The sequence below is a fragment of the Zalophus californianus genome, chromosome 4 (genome assembly GCF_009762305.2).
Source record: "Zalophus californianus isolate mZalCal1 chromosome 4, mZalCal1.pri.v2, whole genome shotgun sequence".
NCBI classification, from domain to species: Eukaryota; Metazoa; Chordata; class Mammalia; order Carnivora; family Otariidae; genus Zalophus; species Zalophus californianus.
Window position 1 is genome coordinate 125,487,269 of NC_045598.1, and position 22,744 is coordinate 125,510,012.

General features: G+C 36.9%; 1 protein-coding gene across 1 annotated transcript in view; it reads left to right on the top strand.

Moving 5' to 3' along the window:
• Nucleotides 1-16,910, top strand: part of MTFR1 (mitochondrial fission regulator 1) — a 67,477-nt gene extending 50,567 nt beyond the window's left edge. Inside the window, 4 exon segments of the mRNA XM_027604922.2 lie at nucleotides 11,569-11,801; nucleotides 13,444-13,699; nucleotides 14,413-14,581; nucleotides 15,423-16,910. Coding sequence (XP_027460723.2) covers nucleotides 11,569-11,801; nucleotides 13,444-13,699; nucleotides 14,413-14,581; nucleotides 15,423-15,491 — 727 coding nt within the window. The 3' untranslated portion in view covers nucleotides 15,492-16,910.
• Nucleotides 16,911-22,744: the final 5,834 nt, after the last annotated feature.

Here is a 22,744-nt window from a genome sequence, read left to right on the forward strand (position 1 = left end):
ATATGAAAAGAAACAAAATGTTAGCTTATTGAGAGAAACAATCTATTTCCACTGCTTTTGGCAAATCATAAACAAGGTCTGAATTAAAGAATTATGTGTTTGAAAAAATTATGAAGATGGTAAATTGATGTTTCCGTTTCTTTTTTTTTTTCTTTCCTGTCAAATCTTCACTGCTTAAAGACAAACTACTTCATTTCTACAGAGGAATGCCATGAACTTTTAAGACAGGCGCTGTCACACTTTTGTGAACGATCAGAGTAAAAAAGGACATTGTCATGAGAGAAAAATAGACAACCAGAGAACTTCCAAGGCATTTAGCTACTCTGCTGTCTTCAATTCGTGTTTTTATATATTCAGTGATATAAAAAAAAAGCAGAGCATGGAGCCTAGGGTGATACAAGAAAACAGGCACATTATAATGACAGGGTGAAGGGACAAAGATTCCACTGTCACAGAGAACCTCACATTGCTTGATTTCAATTTAAGGGGTTACTTAAATTCATGGCCTTTTGGAAATGTAATGATATGTCGTGGTTCATCAGAACTTGTCGGCCCCAAGTTGTGCTAATCAACTTTTTTTTTTTTTTAAGATTTTATTTATTAGAGCACAAGTGGGGTGAGGGGCAGAGGGAGAGGCAGGCTCCCTGAGGCAGGCTCCCCGCTGAGCAGGGAGCCTGATATGGGACTTGATTCCAGGACCCTGGGACCATGACCTGAGCTGAAGGCAGACGCTTAACCGACTGAGCCACCCAGGCGCCCCAGCAATCAACTTTTCAATGTCCAACCATTTAATGCTTGAAGAATCCTGAAATAGCCATTCTCTCCTCATGACTGTCCCTAGGAACTGGCAGCAATCCAAAACTTTTCTTTCTGTCCTTGGGCTCAGCGTGCCCCCTCCGGGGAGTTTGATGGCATATGTCAAGCTTTTGATATTTTCCCGATTCTTCTTTTGTTCTGGTAACCTGTCTAGGTATCCCTGTCTTACAATGGAAGAAATCCCCACGGACTTGTCTTATGGCTTGAACTGGTCCATTTTGTGTGATTTCTTTCATTATCTGTTTCATTGGAGGAGACTGTGTGGAGCAGAACATTGGTATCTCCTGTCTGATTTCTCAGTGTTGTTGGGACATGGCTTTTTTTTTTTTTTTTTTAATTTTATAGTTTTGTTTTACATTTAAGTCTGGGATCCTTTGTCTGGTTTTGGTGTCAAGGTAATACTAGCTTCATAAAATGAATTGGACAGTGCTTCTCTATATTCTGAAGAGATGTATAGAACTGGTGTTAATTGTTCTTTAAATATTTTGTAGTTTTCTCCAGTGAAATCATCTGGGCCTGGAGATTTGTTTTTGGGGTGTTTTAAAATTAGAATTCAGGTACGCCTGGGTGGCTCAGTCGGTTAAGCGGCTGCCTTCGGCCTGGGTTGTGATCCCAGGGTCCTGGGCTCCTTGCTCAGCAGGGAGCCTGCGTCTCCCTCTCTCTCCCTCTGCTTGTGCTCTTTCTGTCAAATAAATAAAATCTTTAAAAAAATTAAAATTTATAAATTCATTTTTCTTAAAGTTACAGGACTATTCTATCAGTTTCATGTTGGATGAAATGTAGTAGTTTGTGCTTCTCAGGGAATTGGTCCATTTCATTTAAGTGGTCAAATGTATGTGTGTAGTATTATCTGTAGCATTTCCTTATCTAGTTGACGTTTACAAGGTCTGTATTTGTATCCCCGGTTTCATTCCTGATATTAGTAGTTTGTACCTTCTCTTTTTTTGACTTGTCAATTCTATTAATCTTTTCAAAGAATCAGTTCTCTTTTTGTTGATTTTTCTGTTTTCAATTTTATTGATTGCTCCTATTTTCTTCTGGTTGTTTGAGTTTATTTTGCTCTTTTCTAGGTTTTTAAAGTGGGAACTTAAATTTTGAGACTTATCCCTTTTTTCTAATACAGTAGTCCCCCTTGTCTGCAGTTTCACTTTCCACAGTTTGTTACCCACAGTCAACTGCGGTCCAGAAGCAGATGATCCTCCTCTGACATATTGTCAGAAGGTCAGTAGTAGCTTAATTCTACAATAATTCTACATTCACCTCACTTCATCTCATGTAGACATTTTGTCATCTGTCATCACAAGAAGGGTGAGTACAGTACAATAAGACATTTTGAGAGAGATCACATTCATGTAACTTTTGTTACAGTAGATTGTTATAATTGTTCTATTTTATTATTAGTTATTGTTAATCTCTCACTGTGCCTACTTTATTAAACTTTATCATAGGTATATACGTATAGGCAGGAACATAGTATATATAGCATTCAGTATTCTCCAAAGTTTCAGGCTTCTGTGGGGGTCTTGGAACGTATTTTTCCATGGATAATGGGAGACTACTGTAAAACCATTTTAGTGCTATAAATTCCCCCTTCCAACATTGCTTTAGCTGCACCCAACTTTCAATATATTGTATTTTTAAAGAAATCCAGCTCACTGTATTTTTTTTTTTTAATTTCCCTTGAGACATCTTCTTTGACCTATGGATTATGTCGAAGTTTGTTCAGTTTCCAAATGTTTGGAAATTTTGCTGTTATTCCATTATTTAGTTCTAGTTTGATTCTGTTGTGGCCAGAGAACACATGCTATATATTTCCATTCTTTTAAATGTGTTGAATTTTTTATTTTAATCGTCCCAGATATGGACCATTTTTGTTTATATTCTGTGGTTACTTGAAAAAAATGTGTATTGTGCATGGAATACCCCCGTTGTTGAATTTTTCTCTATCTTTCCTGATTGTCTAACAGTTGTTGCAAAGGGGATGTTGAGATCCAACTATATTTGTGGGTTTGTGTATTTCTCCTTTCTGTTTTTTAACAGTTTTTGCTTTTTATATTTTGAAGTCTGTTTGGTGCATACACATTAGAAATGCTATGTCTTATAATTTCACTATTATTTAATGTCCCTCTCTGTTCCAGATCGTTTTCTTTTTCTATTTGTATACTTTCACCCTGCCTATGTCATTACATTTGAAGTGAGTTTCTTGTAGACAGCATACTGTTGGGTCATAATTTTTTAATCCACTCTGCCAATCTTTTAATTGGTGTATATATAAACCATTTACATATATATATGTAATTTTAGTTATGTTAGAGTTTAAGTCTACTCTTTTTCTCTTCTACTCTCTTTTTTTCTACTTTTCTGTGGGGTACTTAAACATTTTTTTGGAATCCCTTTGTGATTTATCTATGTTTTTGAGTGTCTCTCCTTGTAAAGTTCTTTTGGTGGTTGATCTAAGTATTACATTGTATATACCTAAACTTAAAACATTCTACTGGTATTGTCATTTTACCAGTTAATCTTCTCCTTTATGTCCCTATACCCTCCTCTGTTTATAACTTTCTTAAAAATTTTCTGTGCAGACATTTAGAATCACATCAGACAGTATATTTCCTTCAACCATCAAACATAATTTAGAAAATGTAATTTAGAAAGAGGAGAAAATAAGTCTACTTACATTTTTGCTGTGTTTTTCTTTTTACCTGATGCAGTATCTCCTTTTACTGCTTTCTTTCTGTTTAGAGAACTCCTTCAGCCATTCTTTTAGGTTAGGTGTGCTTGCTCTAAATGTTTTTCGTTTTTTTTTCTTTCATTTGAGAATTCTTGATTTCCCCAATTTTGAGGGATGTATTTGCTGGATATGAGGTTATGAGTTCATAGGTATTTTCTTTTAGCACTTGAAAAATGTGCCAGTTTCTTCAAGCCTCCATGGTTTCAGATGAGAAACCGTCTGTCATTCGAAGAGTTTTTTTCCTCTCTAGGTAGGGTGCCCTTTCTTTCTAGCTGCTTTAAAAATTTCTTCTTTGTCTTTGGTTTTTAGAAGTTTGAGTAAGATGTTTCTAGGCATTTATTTCTTTGTGTTTAGCCTGTTTCAAGTTCACTCGGTTTCTTGAATTTTCAAGTTTATGTCTTTTGTCATTATTTCTGTACATATTTTCTTTAAGTAAGTTGTCTGCCCATTATTTCTTTAAGTACTTTTTCAGCCTGGCCCTCTTTCTCCTCTCCTTCTGGGACGCTGTTAACCCAAAAATTAGATCTTTTATAGTCATACAGGTTACTGAGACTGTTCATTTTTTTTCCTAGTCTGTTTGCTCTTTGCTTTTCAAATTGGATAATTTTTCTTGTTCTACCTCTGTCTTCACCATTCTTTGATCCTGTCCACTGTGTTTTCAGTTATTTTACATTTTCTAAAATTTTCATTTGGTTCTCCTTTTTATTTTCTGTTTCTTTGCTGAGACTATTTATTTCAAGAATGCTGGTAATAGCTCATTGAAACCTTTTTAATCATAACTTCTTCTTTTTAAGATTTTATTTATTTATTTGAGAGAGAGAGAATGAGAGGGGGGAGGGTCAGGGAGAAGCAGGCTCACCACTGAGCAGGGAGCCCGATACGGGACTGATCCTGGGACTCCAGGATCATGACCTGAGCCAGAGGCAGTTGCTTAACTAACTGAGCCACCAGGATCCCATTATAGTTTCTTTATGTCAGATAATTTTAACATCTCTAACTTCTCAGGCATCTATTGTCTTTTTCACTCAGTTTATGTTCTTTAGGGTTCTTGGTATAAGGAGTGATTTTTGATTGAAATCTAGATATTTTTGGTATAGGAGCCTCTGGACCTAAACTTTTCTTTTAGCTGTTTTTCACTAATAGCACTCTGGCAGGGAAAGAGTAAGTGCTACCTTACTTCTGCCAGGTGGGAGTAGAAATCCAGGTTTCCCATTAAGCCTCCATTCACCCCTGAGGGTATTGGTGGGAGCTCCAGCTCTCCACAAGGCCTCTTGTGACACCATCCCAGCAGGTAGATGTGAGTGCCTCATTATTGCTGGCTCCCCACATTGTTTCCACTATACCATGAGGGATGGGGTGCCCTTTTTAAGTTCCTTCTCCCTGCTTTCTCTGACAGCATCCTGCAGAGTATGAGGCATCTCTTTACAGCCTAATAAGGATGGGAGTTAGCCTTTGTTGCATGGTAAAGGTGGGACCACAGGGCTTTCTGTGGTGGTGTTTGGAGTGGAGCAGTTATTTTATTATTACTATTTTTAAGGATTTTATTAATTTATTTGAGAGAGAGACTGAGCACGAGTGGGAGGGAGAGGGAGAAGCAGTCTTCCCGCTGAGCAGGGAGCCCGACGGAGGGCTCGATCCCAGGACCCTGAGATTGTGACCTGAGCTGAAGGCAGATGGTTAACTGACTGAGCTACCCAGGCGCTCCTAGAGCAGTTATTTTTATGTAAGTTCTCTCTCTTGGGAGCCTACCCTTTTCTTGGTCCTTTGGTAGGGAGAGCAGGCTTTTGTTGCTCCCTTGACATTTCTGGGTTACCCATTACTCCAGCAACTAGTCTGGGATATATGAAGCAAAAGAAAAACTTGGGGAACTCACTCCTGTGTCGTTTGTTTGGATCCCAAAGTCCCAGCCATTCTGTCTTCTCCCCAGCTTTCCAGTCATCTTACATTTGTTTTATGTGTAATGTCTAGGGTTTTTAGTTTTAGTTAGAGGAAGAATAGGGAAAACTAGTCTGCTCCATCTTCCTGGACAGAGAAGTCTCTAAAGGACTTAACACAAATGACATGTTCGCGGAGAATGACGTGGGGTAGCTATTAATGGGAATTGTGATGATAGTAACTGAATTGGCATAATGGATCTGAATAATGGATTTGGTCTGTGATGTTGAAAATAATTGGCTAAAGGGTCTTTGAAAAGGTGCCTGGACGTACTCTAGGTAAAGATAATCTGAACTTGAAAAAACAAAGAAGGAAACAGAGGAGACCCAGCTGGATTTGAGTGGTGCTCTAGAGGGAGGAAGTTGATAAGGCAGTGAAGTGCCCGTGGCCATGGTTACAGGGTTAGTGATAATGGCCCACATGATTAGAAAAATTGGGCAGACTTTTTCTTTTGCAGTATAGTGCTATATTGCTCTTTGCATTGATTTTTGACAAATTGTAGATGGAGATTATGTAATAAAAATATTTTAAAAATATAACTTAAATCTTTTTTTTTAAAGATTTTATTTTTAAGTAATCGCTACACTCAGTGTGGGGCTTGAACTTACAACCCCAAGATCAAGAGTCACATGCTCCACTGACTGAGCCAGCCAGGCGTCCCTTGTAACTTTTAAATCTTAAAGGCAATATGAGAGTAGATTCAAGAACTTGTATATTGCAGTTTGAGTGTTTCTGTGCCTCTCATATTTGTATTTGTTTGAAAGCCAAAGTTATTTGTGGTATTTGTTTCTTCTTTCTCCCTTCAAATTTATGTTGATGACATTTTTATAACCATTACAATGTCACAGTATTTTGTCTCTGGGAAAATAGCATATATAAGAGTCCTGCACAGTTATTGTACAAATGATTTTTTTTCAAATGCACTGAACTTCAGTTTTTTTTTCTTTATATTAGAAAAATTTAATACCTATCTTGAAGGGCGCCTGGGTGGCTCAGTTGGTTAAGTGTCTGCCTTTGGCTCAGGTCATGATTCCAGGGTCCTGGGATCGAGCCCTGCATCGCATTGGGCTCCCTGCTCCGCATTGGGCTCCCTGCTCAGCGGGGAGCCTGCTTCTCCCTCTCCCTGTCCGCCTGCTTGTGCTCTCTCTCTCTAATAAATAAATGAAATCTTTTAAAAATAGGAGAATTTTAGAAGATAACATGAGAGAACTTAGAGAGAACTTAGTATACACGGCGTAAGGCCTCTTTTCTATATACATTTTAATTTCCCTTTGAATTAACAGAATGACCTCAGAATTGGAAAGAATTATAAGAGCATTGAGATTCTTTGACAGAATCAATATAACTGATAATCTTGTTTAAGAATCCCTCTGTTCTCTAATAGTAGCCTAAGGAGAAATGTGTATCTTTAGATATATACACAGCATAGCATTATGAAATTAATTATGATGAAATTAAAAGACTATAAAAGACTATAATCTCTGTGGCTTCTTAGTAGACAGCATAGACATTGTCATCAAGTATTTGATAGCTTTTGGAGTAGAAGGAATATTGGACTATTTCAAGTTCAATTCCAGTTCATTTTATTTTACTCTGATTGTATCTTATTCTTAATTCTGAGTGGCACATACCTATCAAAATGAGTATGTATAAAATGCAAATTTATAGGTTCATAAGACTTGAAAGTATTAAACGTAGCCCCTTTGCTTACCAGAATGTTTATAATCTTCTAATGACTAAGATAAACATATTTATGAAAATCTGTGATATAAGGATAGCAAAGTGAGACTGAGGACTTTGACTAAAGATACCCAGTTTAATTTTTCAAATTTGAATATAAGTAGAGAATGGAATGCTCTGTTTAAGGAATGTTGGGGAGAAACACCGACCTCATAGAGGAGGACATTGACTAACAAGATTCCAAGGAGATGACTCAGCATGCAAGCAGGCTGGTTTGACACAGCTCCACAGGTGTGAGGGTAGACCAGGAAACTCAGTGGATTAGAGCAAGACTGTGTCCTACTCATAGTGCAGCAAAAAGCAGTTGTTACTCATTCATATTTTAATCTTAATTATTTGACACGACATTAATTGATAATGTACATCAAAATACTGCCGTTAAGTACTACATTAAATACATGGATTTAATGTTATTCTCATTAAGTAATCACTTTTAGGAAGGTCCATCTTTTAAAATGCCAAAACAGGAACAGAGTCTGAAACAATGCAGTTGTCACATGGGTCTGTAGCCTTAAAAAAATCCTGCCTTACTCCTCACTATAAATCCTTTAATGGATTACTTGCCTGTCAAAATAATTTCCCAGTCCAGTTGTCTTTATTCAACTACTTGCTCACTTTGAAAAGACTTAGTTTTCTACCCAACTTCATGAACTAAATTGCTGTTTTTTTCCGCTCCCTGGATCCTATTAAGATTGTATTTTTATACCTTTCTGGGCCATTCTCTAAACTAAAAAGATGAGGGAGAGTTAGTAAAAATCCTACCGGGAATACCGTCTTTCATAGGGCAATGGGCTAATTTAAAATGATCTCAAATTTCAAGTTTTCATTAACTGTGTGATAAGGAGAAAGAAAGGACTTCAGAGGTGCATTATATTAATTTAGAATTTTCTTTGAAATATTGGAGCTTAAAAAGCCCTTCAAATTTATCGAAGTTGTACTTCAAAAGTGGCTGCCCTTGATAATATCATTGAAGAAATAAGAGCTAGAAAATTCTTGTGCAATGCCACTCTGAACGGGAGCCTGCTGTAAGGCATTTTGGAGCCAAACTCAAACAAAAGAGGTAGAAATCTCGCCTGCAGAAGTTGGGATGCAGAAAATGTTTTTTAAGAGATGATCATGATTTGTCTTCTGCTTTTGGGACATCCATACTTGATCCTTCTTTTTGTTGTTTGTTTTATGTTTGCTTTGTTTCTTTAAAAGTTCTCAGAATTATATATATAAATTTTAGAAAAGATCATTTTTCTTCATTTGGATTAATTCTGCCTCTGCATTCTAGCTTTTATTAGCCCTCTGAAGGATGGCAGAACACATCGATTCTGAGAATGAATTGTCAGATATCTTATAGAACATGTCTATGGGAAAAGGATTTGTGCATTTTTAAAGGAAGGGACATGTCTGAGAATTTCATAACATCTAAATATTTTACATACACAAGAATATTGCAGAGCAACTTTTTGGGGTTTTTTTGTTGTTGTTTTGGTTCTTGAGCTCCTATAAATGCTAAATCTATGGCTTTGAGAAGACATAATCATTTCAGGATTATTTTCCTTTTCAGCTTCTAAAAATCCACATTGAAAATTCCACATTTCCTATAATTACTTTGTTTGGACACATAACCATTAACAGTATTTCGCATAAGGAAATGTGGAATCTGTATCATCAAATTTGTAAAAATAGGATAGATATAAAATACAGATGATCTGACACTGTTACTTAAATTACTTTTTTTTAAGGACTAGACTTTTTTCCTCCTATCCTGGCACACTGGTTTTCAAGATTAACAATAGTGAGTGCTTTGTCCTTAATTTTCAGTAGAAAATCAAAGTGGAAGAATTGATCTGTAGGAGTTATGGGGAGATGCAGTAACTTCTTTTTTTAACATTTCAGTTGCTGTTCAATATTCATTATTTCTCTCTCAGTTCATTTTGGCAAGAAGGTAGTTCAAACATGATTTATAGTTGATAAGTTGATCTCTTAATCCAAATTGTCATATTATCTTGTTCCAGTTCTGGATATTGAAGCGTAAATGTTCATGGGATTTGAACTTTGGCTTACTTGAATGGTAACATTTTAAGACAAACTTAAAATCATTTAATACTTTTGGATCCTGAGATGTGTAGAATTGTAGGTGGGAAAATATTCTCTACTAAAGTGACCACTAGGGGGCACTTGGCCAGGTCAGTTGGAAGAGCATGCAACTCTTGAACTTGGGGTCATGAGTTCGTGCCCCCTGTTGGATATAGAGATTACTTAAATAAAAAATAAAATGACCACTATTTCTTGAATAAGCAGTATTACAACATTTTTTGTTGAGTAACACTAAAGATTCTGGTATCCAAAATTTATTTGCTGTTACAATATAGACTTCAAGAAATTTCTGTGCACATACATAATAGGAAAACAAACCATCATTCTCACTTCCATCCCCAGATATGAAAATATTGTTCTTTTGGGTTCATTTTATTAAAGCAAAGTACATGCACGCTTTCTCTCAAAGAAGTAAATCTTTAAAAAAAATGTGTCTTATTAAAATTATTTTCTTTATTGCAGGTTATTAGAGCATATGCATCTAATCTGTAACTTATATAACATGTAATCTTTCAAAGAACATATTAATGTATGTAATCAGAATATAGGTAGTTTCTTAGAGAAGTTTTTACCATTGTTTAGTCTTCACGTGCTTTTAAAGAAATTTCATCACCTGTTTCTTCCCAGTGTGGAGGTAAGAAAGGGAATGTTAATTAAAGCTTTGTAAGCCAAACCTATTTCTCTGTCCCACAGATACTCCAAATTAAATAAAATTAATAAAGTTAGTATTTTTAAAGTTTCTTGCTAAGCTAAGGCTAGGGAACAACTGGGACATTTATTCCCCAAATATTTTTGTTTAACAATATGACAGGTAAAAAGTTTACATGCATCGTCCATGTATGTTAAATTAGTTAACAGAGCATAAGCAAAATTAGAAAAACATCTGAATTCCGTGAATACCAAAAGCTAAAGGTGCAAGAATTCCTTCATTTAGAACACAAGGTAGAATGAAGAATTAGAACAGTTCTCAAGCAAAAATAAAATACCAATATCCAGTTAAAGGAAAATTAAAATAGAATTTAATGGTGGTTTTATAACAGTTAGGATTAGGTTTGAGTGCATGTAACAGAGAAGCCCCAAATAATGGTGGCTTCTACAGATGGAAGTTTCTCTCAAATCAAAAACATCCAGAGTAGATAGTCTGAAGCTGACAGTGGCTCTACAGTGTCTACAGGGACTCAGACAGGCTCTCTGCCAACCTGAGCATTGGCTTCTATGTCCAGGTTAGCCTTTGGCTGTCTGGGACTCTCAAGTCCAGTCATCATCTTGTCCTCAAGACTCAGGAGGAAGGAGTGGGGGTGGGGCTATAGGTGAAAGGACTTCTGGAGTCCTTTCCTTTCAACATCTGCCTACATCTGGTTAGCCAGAACTCAGTCACATGACCACAGGAAACTGTGAGGGAAACCAGGATATGTTCATTAACTGGATCGTGGTGATTATTTCAAAATGTGTACTCAGATCATCATGCTGTACACCTTAAATAAATACAACTGTCACTTTTACCTCAATAAAGCTGGAAGAACAAAGGCCTTAAAGGCCCAGAAAACCTAATTGTAGAAAATAGGAAACAGCTAAGCATATAAATTGATGGTTGAAAGAAACCTGAATTTTAGCCTCAGCCTCAAAAGACTTGTATTTGGAACAGTGGAGCAGTGCATATTAAAAAACTTCTTTAAACCCAAGTGAAAATGAGACTGTGTATGTAGTTACTGCATGGTTTCAGTTGATTCTTGTCCCTCCTTTTCAGTTTCTGGTGCTGTATTTGGGACATACTGTTACACTACATCTTGAAATTTGTTGTATTCTGTCAAACGTGGAAAACACTGACTTTGAAATGCAGAAGCCAAGATCCCGGCAAGAGGCTATTGTATTACTCATTAGATTTTTGTTGTCAAATGTAACCGGTAATTAGTTTACCATTTTTAAGAGCATTACAAAGTTTCTTCACCTTAGTTCAAACCCATTCAGAACATGAATTAGCAAAAACATTGTTGGAATCTGTGATGCCTCCTGACAGTGTGGGTTTGTGCATATTATATAGAGATTAAGAAGAATGATGGCAATAAGAAACCTGGCTTGATATGTATCTACATCAGGTTGTAGAGTACTTTGTTGTTTTGAAACTTACAGGAAGGGATTTATGTTAAGGTCAGGGTCTGAAAAGTATTTCTCAGATACCATATTCTCATTAATTGGTAATGATGATTTTTGTATTTCCTTACAAACCCTGTGATATAGCTGTCCTTTCTTTCTTGCAGGACAGAGGTCAGATCAAGGCAACCCCTTCAGGATGACCTTCCTTTCTTTGAGAAGCCACCAAGCAGGCAGTTTTCCTTACCAAACCTGTCTCCAGAAGATCCTCAACAGAAGACAGCACTAGCAAATGAGGAAGCCCTGCAGAAGATCTGTGCCCTTGAAAATGAACTTGCTGCTCTCAGAGCTCAGATTGCCAAAATTGTGATCCTGCAAGAACAGCAAAATCTCATTGCAGGTCTGTAAATCCTACATTTGTTTTAACCAATGAACTGGAAATTAGGAGAATGGCACTAATTTTAAAATGTATTAGCAAGGAACAGCCATGGGGTTGTTGGAAAACCAAAAGTCAGTCATTCCCATGGTTCAGTCCTGGACCCAGTCAAGTTTAAGTGGATTTTGTTGGTTTTGAACAATTTTGATGCAATGATGCTATGAGAGAGGATAAGTTTAGAAAAGTACTGAAATTCATACAGTTGAATTGCTGCTCGTGTGAATGCACTGGGAAACTTTGTGATAATGGCACCAGTTTTATCAGCCGAGAAGTAATTTCAAAACAGCCCTGACAGGGTTGAGTGCTGTTTACTTACCTACATGTCCTAAGGCAAGTCCTTGGCCTTTCTCCCTCCCTCTCCTGCTCTAAAATGGGCTAAGAGTACCTTTACTGTGGAGTTGTTGTAGTAAATGTGGAAATTATATACAATGCCTTTAGCACATAGTACCTACTTAATAGTCATTTCTCTTCCTCTTACCCGGAGTAGAAACTGAATTCAGGTCTTGTGCCTACTGGTCTAATACTGTTGGCTTTTATTTGTGTGTATTGTTACTTTGGAGAAGAAACCATAGCCTTGAAATCCTAGCCCATTAACCTGTGGGCAAGTAGTAGTTGTTTTTCCTAGTGGTGTTCCTGAGTCCTGGCTCGACTCAGAATTAGCCATCTCTAAAAGTTAAAGTATAAGGACAGTTAACTCTGCCTCTGAGCCACTTGTGCTCCTGGAGTTTAATGTAATGCAACATGAACCTCATCCAACCTGTGTACTGCCAAGATGGACAGAGGGTGAATGCATCTGGGGCACTGAGTGCTTGAGAAGTAACCGGTTACTTAAATGAAATTTGCATGTAACTTTTTAAAACCAGAAGTCCTGCTTTTAACTTTTCAATTGCATTTCTCTTTTGCTTTACCTCCCTCTTCTGGCAGACTATGAAAACTGCTGTAAATAGTGAGGCAGTTTGGAGATTTATGTTATTAGATGTTCTGTTTACACTCAATCTCTTGAGTAAAAAATTTTGCATTGAGCTCCCCCTAATCAATACAGTTCAACCAGTGAACAACTCTGTCCTCTAGTTATGCAGAAAGATGCATTTTTACATCCTTATTTTGTAACCAGTTTAACTCTTACCTTAGTTACGGTTTTGAAAAGTAACACTTTTTCTTCTTTCAGAAATTTGTTGAATAAGTCTTAAAACTTTTAATGCTAAGTCTTATATGTAAATATTCTTAAAATGAACCACAAATTTATCAGTTTTTTTCAGATATAGTACTGAATTGTCAAACTGTATATTGAAGATGTTTATACAGTGCACACTTTATCTAAAAGTAGTTACAGAGTATGCAGCGGTCAGACTTGAACACTTGAGATCACAAAAACACCCCTGTTAAATGGAACTTTTCCATCTGGAGAGTTTGGGATTAGATGCAGGTATTCAAGATTCTAACCAAGTAACCGAAACTTCCTTTACTTACATAACTGAGTGTTTTTTGTTTTTTTTTTTTAAGCATATTGATTTCAGGTACACAAAAGTCCTTAACATAATTTTGCTGTTAAAAGTATTTTGCCTGTTACCATCAAGATTAAATTGATTTTTCCTTATTTCTGTAGGTGACTTAGATCCTACCATATCTGTTACCACACCATCATCCTCTGTCCCACCACCGCCCCCACCTCCCCCACCCCTTCCCCCATCAAGGCTCCACCAAAGTGTATCATCAGCTGTTGACCTGATAAAAGAGCGGAGAGAGAAAAAAGCCTGTGCTGGGAAGACTCCTGTTAAGAGCAATCCAAAGAAACCTGATATGCCAAATATGCTAGAGATCCTTAAAGATATGAACAGTGTAAAACTTCGGTCAGTAAAAAGGTGAGGATACATTTACCTTCTCTCACACTTCCTTTATTTTTGTTATGTCTTGTAAAACAAAAGTACTAGACTTCTTGAGAACTTTCTTTTATAACCTGATTACCATGAATAGTTCTAGTTTTTAGTTTAAAAAAAGGCCCCAGTGTCTCCGAATATAAGAAATTAGGAAACATCTCCAGGTTACTTTTTAGTTTTTCCCCCATTGCATTTTTTTTTTTTTAAAGATTTTATTCATTTATTTATTAGAGAGAGTGAGAAACAGCATGAGAGGGGGAGGGTCAGAGGGAGAAGCCTATGCGGGGCTCGATCCCAGGACTCCAGGATCATGACGTGAGCCGAAGGCAGTCGCTTAACCAACTGAGCCACCCAGGTGCCCTTCCCCGATTGCATTTAAAGTTAAGTCTTTGTTATTGTCCAGTCGTTCATTCAGTAAAGCTGTGTTGTATACCTACTATGGTAATGAGTAGGCTTTGGGAGAAGAATGGAACTGTAATTGCCCTGAAGGAGAGCATAATCTGTGCTCCGGAGCTGAATTGAGTATCTTTGTGTTCTTTTATTGAGCCTTAAATCTAGGGTTTCTATCTCACTTCTCTCAGTGTTTGTCAGTAACATGCTAGAGACGTACCATAAAGCATGTAAAGGCACACAACGTACTTCTCTGAGGTATGCTAGCATATTGAAATGTCCCCTTGGTTTCTGTTCACTTCCTTAAGGTCAGAACAGGATATAAAGCCCAAGCCGGTGGATGCTACTGACCCTGCTGCCCTCATAGCAGAGGCTCTGAAAAAGAAATTTGCTTATAGATATCGAAGCGATAGTCAAGGTGAAGTTGAAAAAGGAATTCCAAAACCTGCATCAGAGGCCACCTCAGAAACGGTGTTGGTGAGTATTAGGTTACACTTCTTCCCTTGTATGACATTTACTCCATTGCTGAACACCTGTATTTTGTGACATTTAGCCATGGTCTCAGCAAGATTGAGAAGGATGTGCTATGGGATTTAGCCCATCCCCACAAGTAGATTATTTATAGAAGAGCATAAAAAAGGAACCAAAAGCCAACTCCTGGTTTCACTACTTAGCATCTCCAGTGTTAAATTTTCCATGCTGTGCTTTATTTATATGTAAGCAAAATGAAGCGAAGAAATTTCATTATAATAAAATTTGTATCTTAGGACAGTATGTATGTTGTGATAGAGAATTCAAAGTGAAGATCATTTTCCCTTAGGGTGTCCTGTGAAAGTCGTCTGAAGAGGTGAGATTTGACCTCGGCCTTACAGGATGTGTTCGTGTCATAGGTAGAGATTGAGCAGATTTCAGGGAAACTCAGATATTAATTTATACATTCCCTTTACTGTCATGTGGAATATGTGCTTATCCATTCCAGAGAGGCAGGTATCTTAGAAATTCTAGCATCTTTGAAACCCTTTAGACATTGAAAAAAGGAAACCTTGTACTTCATTCTTTTACTCAGAGAAGTAAAATTGGACTAAAGCTTATGGTCTTGCTAATATGATTATAGTTTTCTAGGAAGTAATTTGGTTACCTCTTTACCTTTCACTCTGTTAATGTGTCATGTTCAGTTCATGGAGGTTTTAATATTATCTAGCTGCTTGGTTTTTCATGCAGAACCTACCCAGACCTTTGATCCATGATTAGGAGGGGAGAGTATCATTACTATTACCTGAACCAGTATCTTCATTTATACTTTTTCTTTCTTTTCTAGTTTGGGCCACACATGTTGAAGTCTACAGGAAAAATGAAAGCTTTAATTGAAAATGTTTCAACTTCCTAATAGACAGCAGAGAAAAACTATCCTTGTTCCAGTTGTTGGTTTGTTAGGACTGTTTGACGAGTAGAAATCAACACTATTTAGTAAATACCTGAATTTAGTATTCAGTGGTCTTCTTTAAGTCTAATTAGATTCAGCAATAACAAAAGCACTCTTAAGTTTGTGGGTTTTTTTTTTTTAATGAGATTAGTTCTGAAGTTTTCCATAATGTGTATTCAGACATAACATGTGTTTTTAATGTATAGTCAGGATGTTTTAGGTTTCTAGTCTTGAAAACAATTATATAGATTTCAGAAGAAAGGACATTTGTAGATGAGTTTTTAATTAACACTAATTTATCTGTGCAAATATTTTATATGCATATATTTGGATATAAAATAGTATAATATTTAATGATGTCAGTGAGGGTACTGTTACCATCAAGTTGTCATTGATCATTTACTACTCAATGATGGAACACAGGTTGTTGGAGTGAAATACTTAGGATTGGAACCTTTTGCCTTGAATAGGACCTTAGATTCTCTCATTTCTTTGGAGATGGGGTTCAAGTAGGAACCAGATAATGTTCACTGCTGAAAATGCCATAATGCTTTTGTTTAAAGGGAAGTGAAAGATTATGAAAGCTGCTTTCACTTTAGTGCTGTCTAGTGCTGAGAAAGAAAATGTAGTTTTCATATAGTGAGAAATCAAATTATTGAATTAAATCTATAACAGGTGAAAACCAGAATGTACCATCTTTTTTCCAGTTGAATAAATGGCATCATAAAGATGACTTGTTGCTAAGTTAATAATAATGGAAAGGGCAGTATAATGGAGTTTTAAGATTTTTAATATTTGTCAAATATAGTAGCTTTATAATGAAACCTTGAATAGGAGAAAGAATTTCCTATAAGTTGTTTATCATTGGTCAGAGTGCTGTTCCTTTGAATTACATTATACAGCAAACTTTAGGTGCTATTAGAAAGTGGAGAACAGCCTTCCTCATTGAGGGCTTCTGAAGAATTGCTGTAAGTGATCATTTGTGAATGCTTGATAAATCTATGGTTTTCTCTATTTCTGTTAAACTCAGCTATAGTTAATGCCAGAAACTCCTACCATGAGTAAATATTTGGATTTATTTAAATCTAGTAAAAAGAAGTGGCGATAGGAAGAGTAGACATTTAAGTTATTGAAAATATGTGCAATGTTCTCAATATTAGCAAATGTTTTTCAGCTTAAATTTGAACTGTGACTTATTTTACATATGTTAATTACATTGTTTCTAATTGTTTCACAAATTCTACCTTTAAAAAAAATTCAGAAAATTTGCCTGAATTACATATTTTGACCTCCTAAGATTTTATATTTGTATCAGTATTGAATTTTGGCCACTGCTCCAATTGAAGGAAGTTACTGTTTTGAAATAAACTTGTTTTCCTTGGACCAGGCCTAAATATTATTTTTTAATGGGTGAGATTCTCTTATATTGTACATGCAGATTTTTTAGAATTTGCTTTTTGCATTCTTATAGGTGGAAATCTGTTGCCACTTATTCACGTCTCAGTTTCTCTCACTCAACACAATGCCTGAAGTGAAAGATGATAAAAATAGTTAAACTTTACATTTTATAGCTGAGGCTCAGAAAGTTAACTAGTATGTTTTGTCTCCTACGATTGGACTAGTTGAGAGACTTACTATATATACGTACCGAATAGGGGTCGGAGAGCACTGGACTTGGGAGTTATACAAGTCATACTGTTTTCAAGACAGGAATAATGCTTAGCTCAAAAAATTGGGGATTAAATAACAAGTTTGAATGCATTCTAATTACTACTTACATGATTTTATATTAGGTCACTGTTGTTTCCAGTAGACTGATTTCTGCTAGGTGTCATCCTATATACTACTTGCACAGGCTTGGGGTGGAGCAGAACAGTCCTGGGCCCTTCTGTACAAGAATCCTGTTTTCTTGATATATTAAATTCCTGAGTCTCATTGGTGAAGAAGAGAACATGAGGTAACAACTTCTCCAAAATTAGAAGTTTTCTCTGGGGGATAAAGTCGGGCAGATAGAAGTAAACTTTTGGGAGGTAGTCCAGGGTAAGAGGTGTTAGGGAGCTGCTAAACTCAGATCTACATATAAAGCAATTGCTCTTGAAGAACTCTTGAAGAGCTGAGGGCTGACTGAACAGCTTCTGTACAACAAAAGAGAGAGGGACCACACAGAGATAGGCAGGCGAGAAACAGTAATGACAGGACCACCACCCCCAATGCAGCAAACTGTGTAAGGACGGAGAGCCTGGAGGAGCCTGTGTGCAGACTTGTCCACCCTGGGTCACAGCAGAAAAACAGTGGTTTAAGGGGCAATTAGCCTATGAGTGAAGGAGATCCTTTTACTAACCGCAGTGTCAGACGAATGGTGGAGAAGCTGCTGGACTCAGGTGGAAAGCCCTGCTGATTACCATTGTTTATGTTCCCCCCCCCTCCATCTTGATAGTGCAGACTGGAGCAGAGTCCAGGCACTCTAGCCAGCCTGCTGGGGCCACCCCAGTGAGCCTCAGGCCCCCACCAGCTCTAGCCATTCCCCCCCTAAAGGTGACCCTAGCATAGTGTGCATAGGATACCCCTGGCCTATGCCTGCTCCCACTTCAGCTCACCATCCAAAGCTGTCAGGCACCCGCAGTCTACATGGGGCATTCCTTCACAGGGCCACTCCTGCAAGACTGGGAGAGGTAGCTGTTGCCTATTTTATAGAAACAAAGAAAGGCAAACAAAATGAATATGTTGCAAACAAAAGAATAGGACAAAACCTCAGAAAAAGAACTAAATGAAATGGAGATAAGCATGCTACCTGTAAAGAGTTCAAAGTAATGCCCATAAATACATTCATTAGCCTTGAGAGAAGAGTGGATTAACTCAGGGAGAACTTCAGCAAAGGGAGAGAAAATAGAATCAATTAGAGATGAACAAATGAAAAATACACTAGGCGGAATTAACGGCAGATTAGAGGATGCAAAAGAAAGGATCGGCAGTCTGGAAGAGTAAAGAATCCAAGCCAAACGGGGAAGAAAAATGAAGTGAGGCTCGGTTAGGGAACCACTGGAAGGACATAGAGTATACTGACATGCACATTATAAGGGGTCCCAGAAGGAGAAGAGAGAAAGGAAGCTGATTTATTTGAAGAACTAATAGCTGAGAACATTGATTGATAATCTGGGTAAGGGAAACAGCCTGCACCGAGAGCCACACCGAGATGTATTATAATTAAAATGGCAGAAGGTAAAGAGAAAAGGAAAGTCACGTACAAGGGAAACCCCCGTAAAACTATCAGTTGATTAATTAGCAGACACTGGGCTGGCAGAAAGGAGTGGCTAGATATATCTGAAATACCAAAAGGGAAAAACTTAAAACTACGAACACTTTACCCTGCAAGGGTAACACTCAGAATTAAAGATAGTTTCCCAGACAAGTAAAAGCATAAGGTGCATCACCAGTAAACCAGCCTTACAAGAAATTTTAACAGTTTTCAAGTGGGAAAGTCCATAACTGAAAATAAATACATGAAAGGAAAAAGTCACCGATAAAGGAAATATATAGTAAAGGCAGTGAAGCAGATACTTAAAAAGTTAGTATGAAGGTTAAAGACAAAATTAGTAAAATCAACTGGAACTAAAATAAATAGTAATTTAAGGGATACACAAAAATGTCAGATGTCAAAAACAAGATGTGGGGGTAGGGAGTAAAAATTAGTGCTTTTCAGATGTGTTTGAAATTATCATCTTAAAATAGACTAGTATGTATATAGGTCAAGATACATGAACTTCATGGTAACCACAAACCAAAAACCTACACCAGATGCACAAAAAAGAGAAAGGAACCCAAACATAACAGAAAATGGTCAAAAGGGAGGAGACCAAAAGAAAGGAACAGAACCACAAAACCAGAAACAAGGAACAAAAAGGCAGTAAGTACATACTGTTCATCAATAATTATGTTTAGTGTCAATGAACTTAAAACCTAAACAGTAAGAATGCTAATTTCTTTGGTGTCTAGAAGTTGCATCCCAGAATCTCTTAAATTCTGTTAGGAAGTAGTTTTGAAAGATGAAAAGCATGGAGATGCTCTATCCTCCAAACACATGGTATTTTCCAAAACAATGTCGGCCCCCACTGGGAGTGCATTAGATTTTTGACTAAAATGAGGTTCACTTGTGATCAGTTTGTTCATTTGACCCACTGACTGTTAGCAAAAAATGTAGCTAATATATTATTAATAAATGTTGCATTTGATTTGGGGAAAAAATGAACTCAACGCTTCAATCAAAAGACATAGGGAGGGGGCAGGGTGGCTGAATGGATTTTAAAAAGACCCATCTATATGCTGCCTTACAAGAGACTGATTTGAGTTCTAAAGATGCATCTGTTGGAACTGAAGGGATGAAGAAAGTTATTCCATGCAAATAGAAACAGTAAGAAAGCTGGTGTAACAATACACATCACACAAAACAGACAAAGACTGGGAGCATGTGGGTGGCTCCGTCAGTTTTAAGTGTTTGACTCTTAATTTTGACTCTGGTCATGATCTTGGGGTCCTGAGATGGAGCCCTGCATTGGGCTCCATGCTCAGCACGGAGTCAGCTAGCTTGTCCCTCTCCCTCTGCTCATCCCCCTATTCACGCCTGCTCTCTCAAATAAATAAAATCTTTAAAAAAAACAAAATAGACCAAGCCTGTAACAAAAGACAAGGGTATTACACAATGATAAAGGGGTTGATCCAAGAAAGAGGATCTAACATTTGTAAATATCTATGCAGCCAACAGAGGAGCATGTAAATACATAAAGCAAAATATTAACAGATACAGACATAAAAGAAAGTTGGCAGTAATACTTTAATAGTAGGAGCCATTAATACCCCATGTACATCAATGGATACATCATCCAGAGAGAAAATAAGGAAACATTGGCCTTAAATGACATATTAGACCAGATGGACTTGATACATACAAAACATTCCATTCCCCCAAGCTACAGAATACAGATTCTTTTCAAGTGTACACAGAACGTTCTCCAGGAGAGATCACATTAGGCCACAAAACAAGTTTCAATAAATTCAAGAAGATTGAAATATTCGGCATCTCTTTTCTGACCACAACAGTATGAAAGTAGAAAGAAATCAATTACAAGAAGTGGTAAAAACATAAAACACATCAAGACTAAAAAACATGTTATTAATAAATCAATGAAGAAATCAAAGAAAAAAACACTATGAGACAAATGAAAACTGAAACGACTTTATAAAAGCCATAGAATGCAGCAAAAAGCAGTTCACGAGAGAAGTTCATGGCAAAAGCAGCCCACCTCAAGAAGAAAAATCCCAAATAAACAACCTAACTTCATATCCGAAGTTAGTAGAAGGAAGGAAATAAAGACTACAGGGGCCAGCATGGCCCTGATACCAAAAGACAAACCATAAAGAGAAAATTACAGGTCAATATCCCCAATGCACATAGATGCAAAAATCCTCAACAAAGTATTAGCAAACAGAATTTAGTACGTTAAAAGGGTCATACACCACGATCAAATGGGATTTATTCCAGGGATGCAAGGATGGTTTGATACCTGCAAATCAATGTGATACACCACATTAATAAAACGATAAAAATTGTATGATTATCTCAGATGCAGAAAAAAAAATTTGACAAAATTTGATATCCATTTATGATAAAAACAGTGGGTGTAGAAGGAACATATCTGAACATAATAAAGGCCACACGTATGACAAACCCACAGGTAACCTCATACTCAGTGTTGGAAGGTGGAAAGCTTTCCCCCTAAGATTTAAGACAGGGATGCCCACTCTCACCACTTTTATTCAACGTAGTATTGGGAAGTCTACCTAAAGCAATTAGGAAAGAAAAAGAAAAGGCATCCAAATAGGAAAAGTAGTAAAACTCACTATTTGCAGTTGATGTACTATACATAAAAAAACCCTAAAGGCTCCACAAAACACTATCATAACTATAAATGAATTCAGTTAAGACGTTGTAGACAGGGGCACCTGGGTGGCTCAGTTGGTTAAGCATCCAACTCTTGATTTTGGCTCAGATCACGATCTAAGGGTTGTGGGATTGAGCCCCACATCGGGATCCACACTCAGCGGGGAGCCTGCTTGAGATTCTCTCCCTCTCCCTCTGTCCCTCCCTGCTAAATAAATCTTAAAAAAAAAAAACAGTATACAAAATTAACATATAGAAATCAGTTGTAGTTTAACACACTAATAAGGAGCTATTAGGAAAAAAGTTGAGAAAATAATCCCACCTATAATTGCATCAAGAAAATACTGGGGAATAAATTTAAGGAAGTGAAACTTATACTGTGGAAACTATAAGACACTGATGAAAGAAACTGAAGATGACACATACCATGCTCATGGAAGAAACTGTTAAAATGCTCAACACTACCCAAAACAATCTATAGATTCAATGCAATCCCTAACAAAATATCAACTGCATTTTTTTTGTTTTTTTACAGAACTAGAATAATCCTAAGATTTGTACGGAACCACAAAAGACCCTCCAATAGACAAAGCAATCTTGAGAAACAAAGCTGGAGGCACTGTGATTTCAAAATCTATTATAAAACTCTAGTAATTAAAACAACATGATATTGGCATAAAAATAGACCTACAGAGTAATGGAACAGAATAAAGAGCCCAGGAATGAATCCAGGCATATATGGTCAATTAATCTATGACAAAGGAGCCAAGGATGTACGATATCTCAATAAATGGTATCAGGAAAACTGGATCACTATCTTATACTGTATACAAAAATAAATTCAAATGGATTAAAGACTTGAATATGAGACCTAAAACCATAGCCTCCTAGAAGAAATGATAGGCAGTAAGGTCTTTGACACTGGTCTTAGAAATAGGTTTTTGGACCACTCTCCTCAGGCAAGGGCAATAAAAGCTAAAATAACAAGCAGGCTCATATCAAACTACAAAGTTCTGCACAGCAAAGGAAACCCATCAACAAAATGAAAAGGCAACCCACTTAGTGGGAGATGATACTTGCACATCATACATCTGATAAGGGGTTAATATCCAAAATATATGAAGAACTTACACAACTTGTATCAAAAAAATAAAAAAATGGGCAGAGGACTTGGATATTTTTCCAAAGACGACATAGAGGTCCATGAAATGATGCTCACTGTCATCAATCAAATTGAAACCACAGTAGCACCTCACACCTGTCAGACTGACCATCATCAACA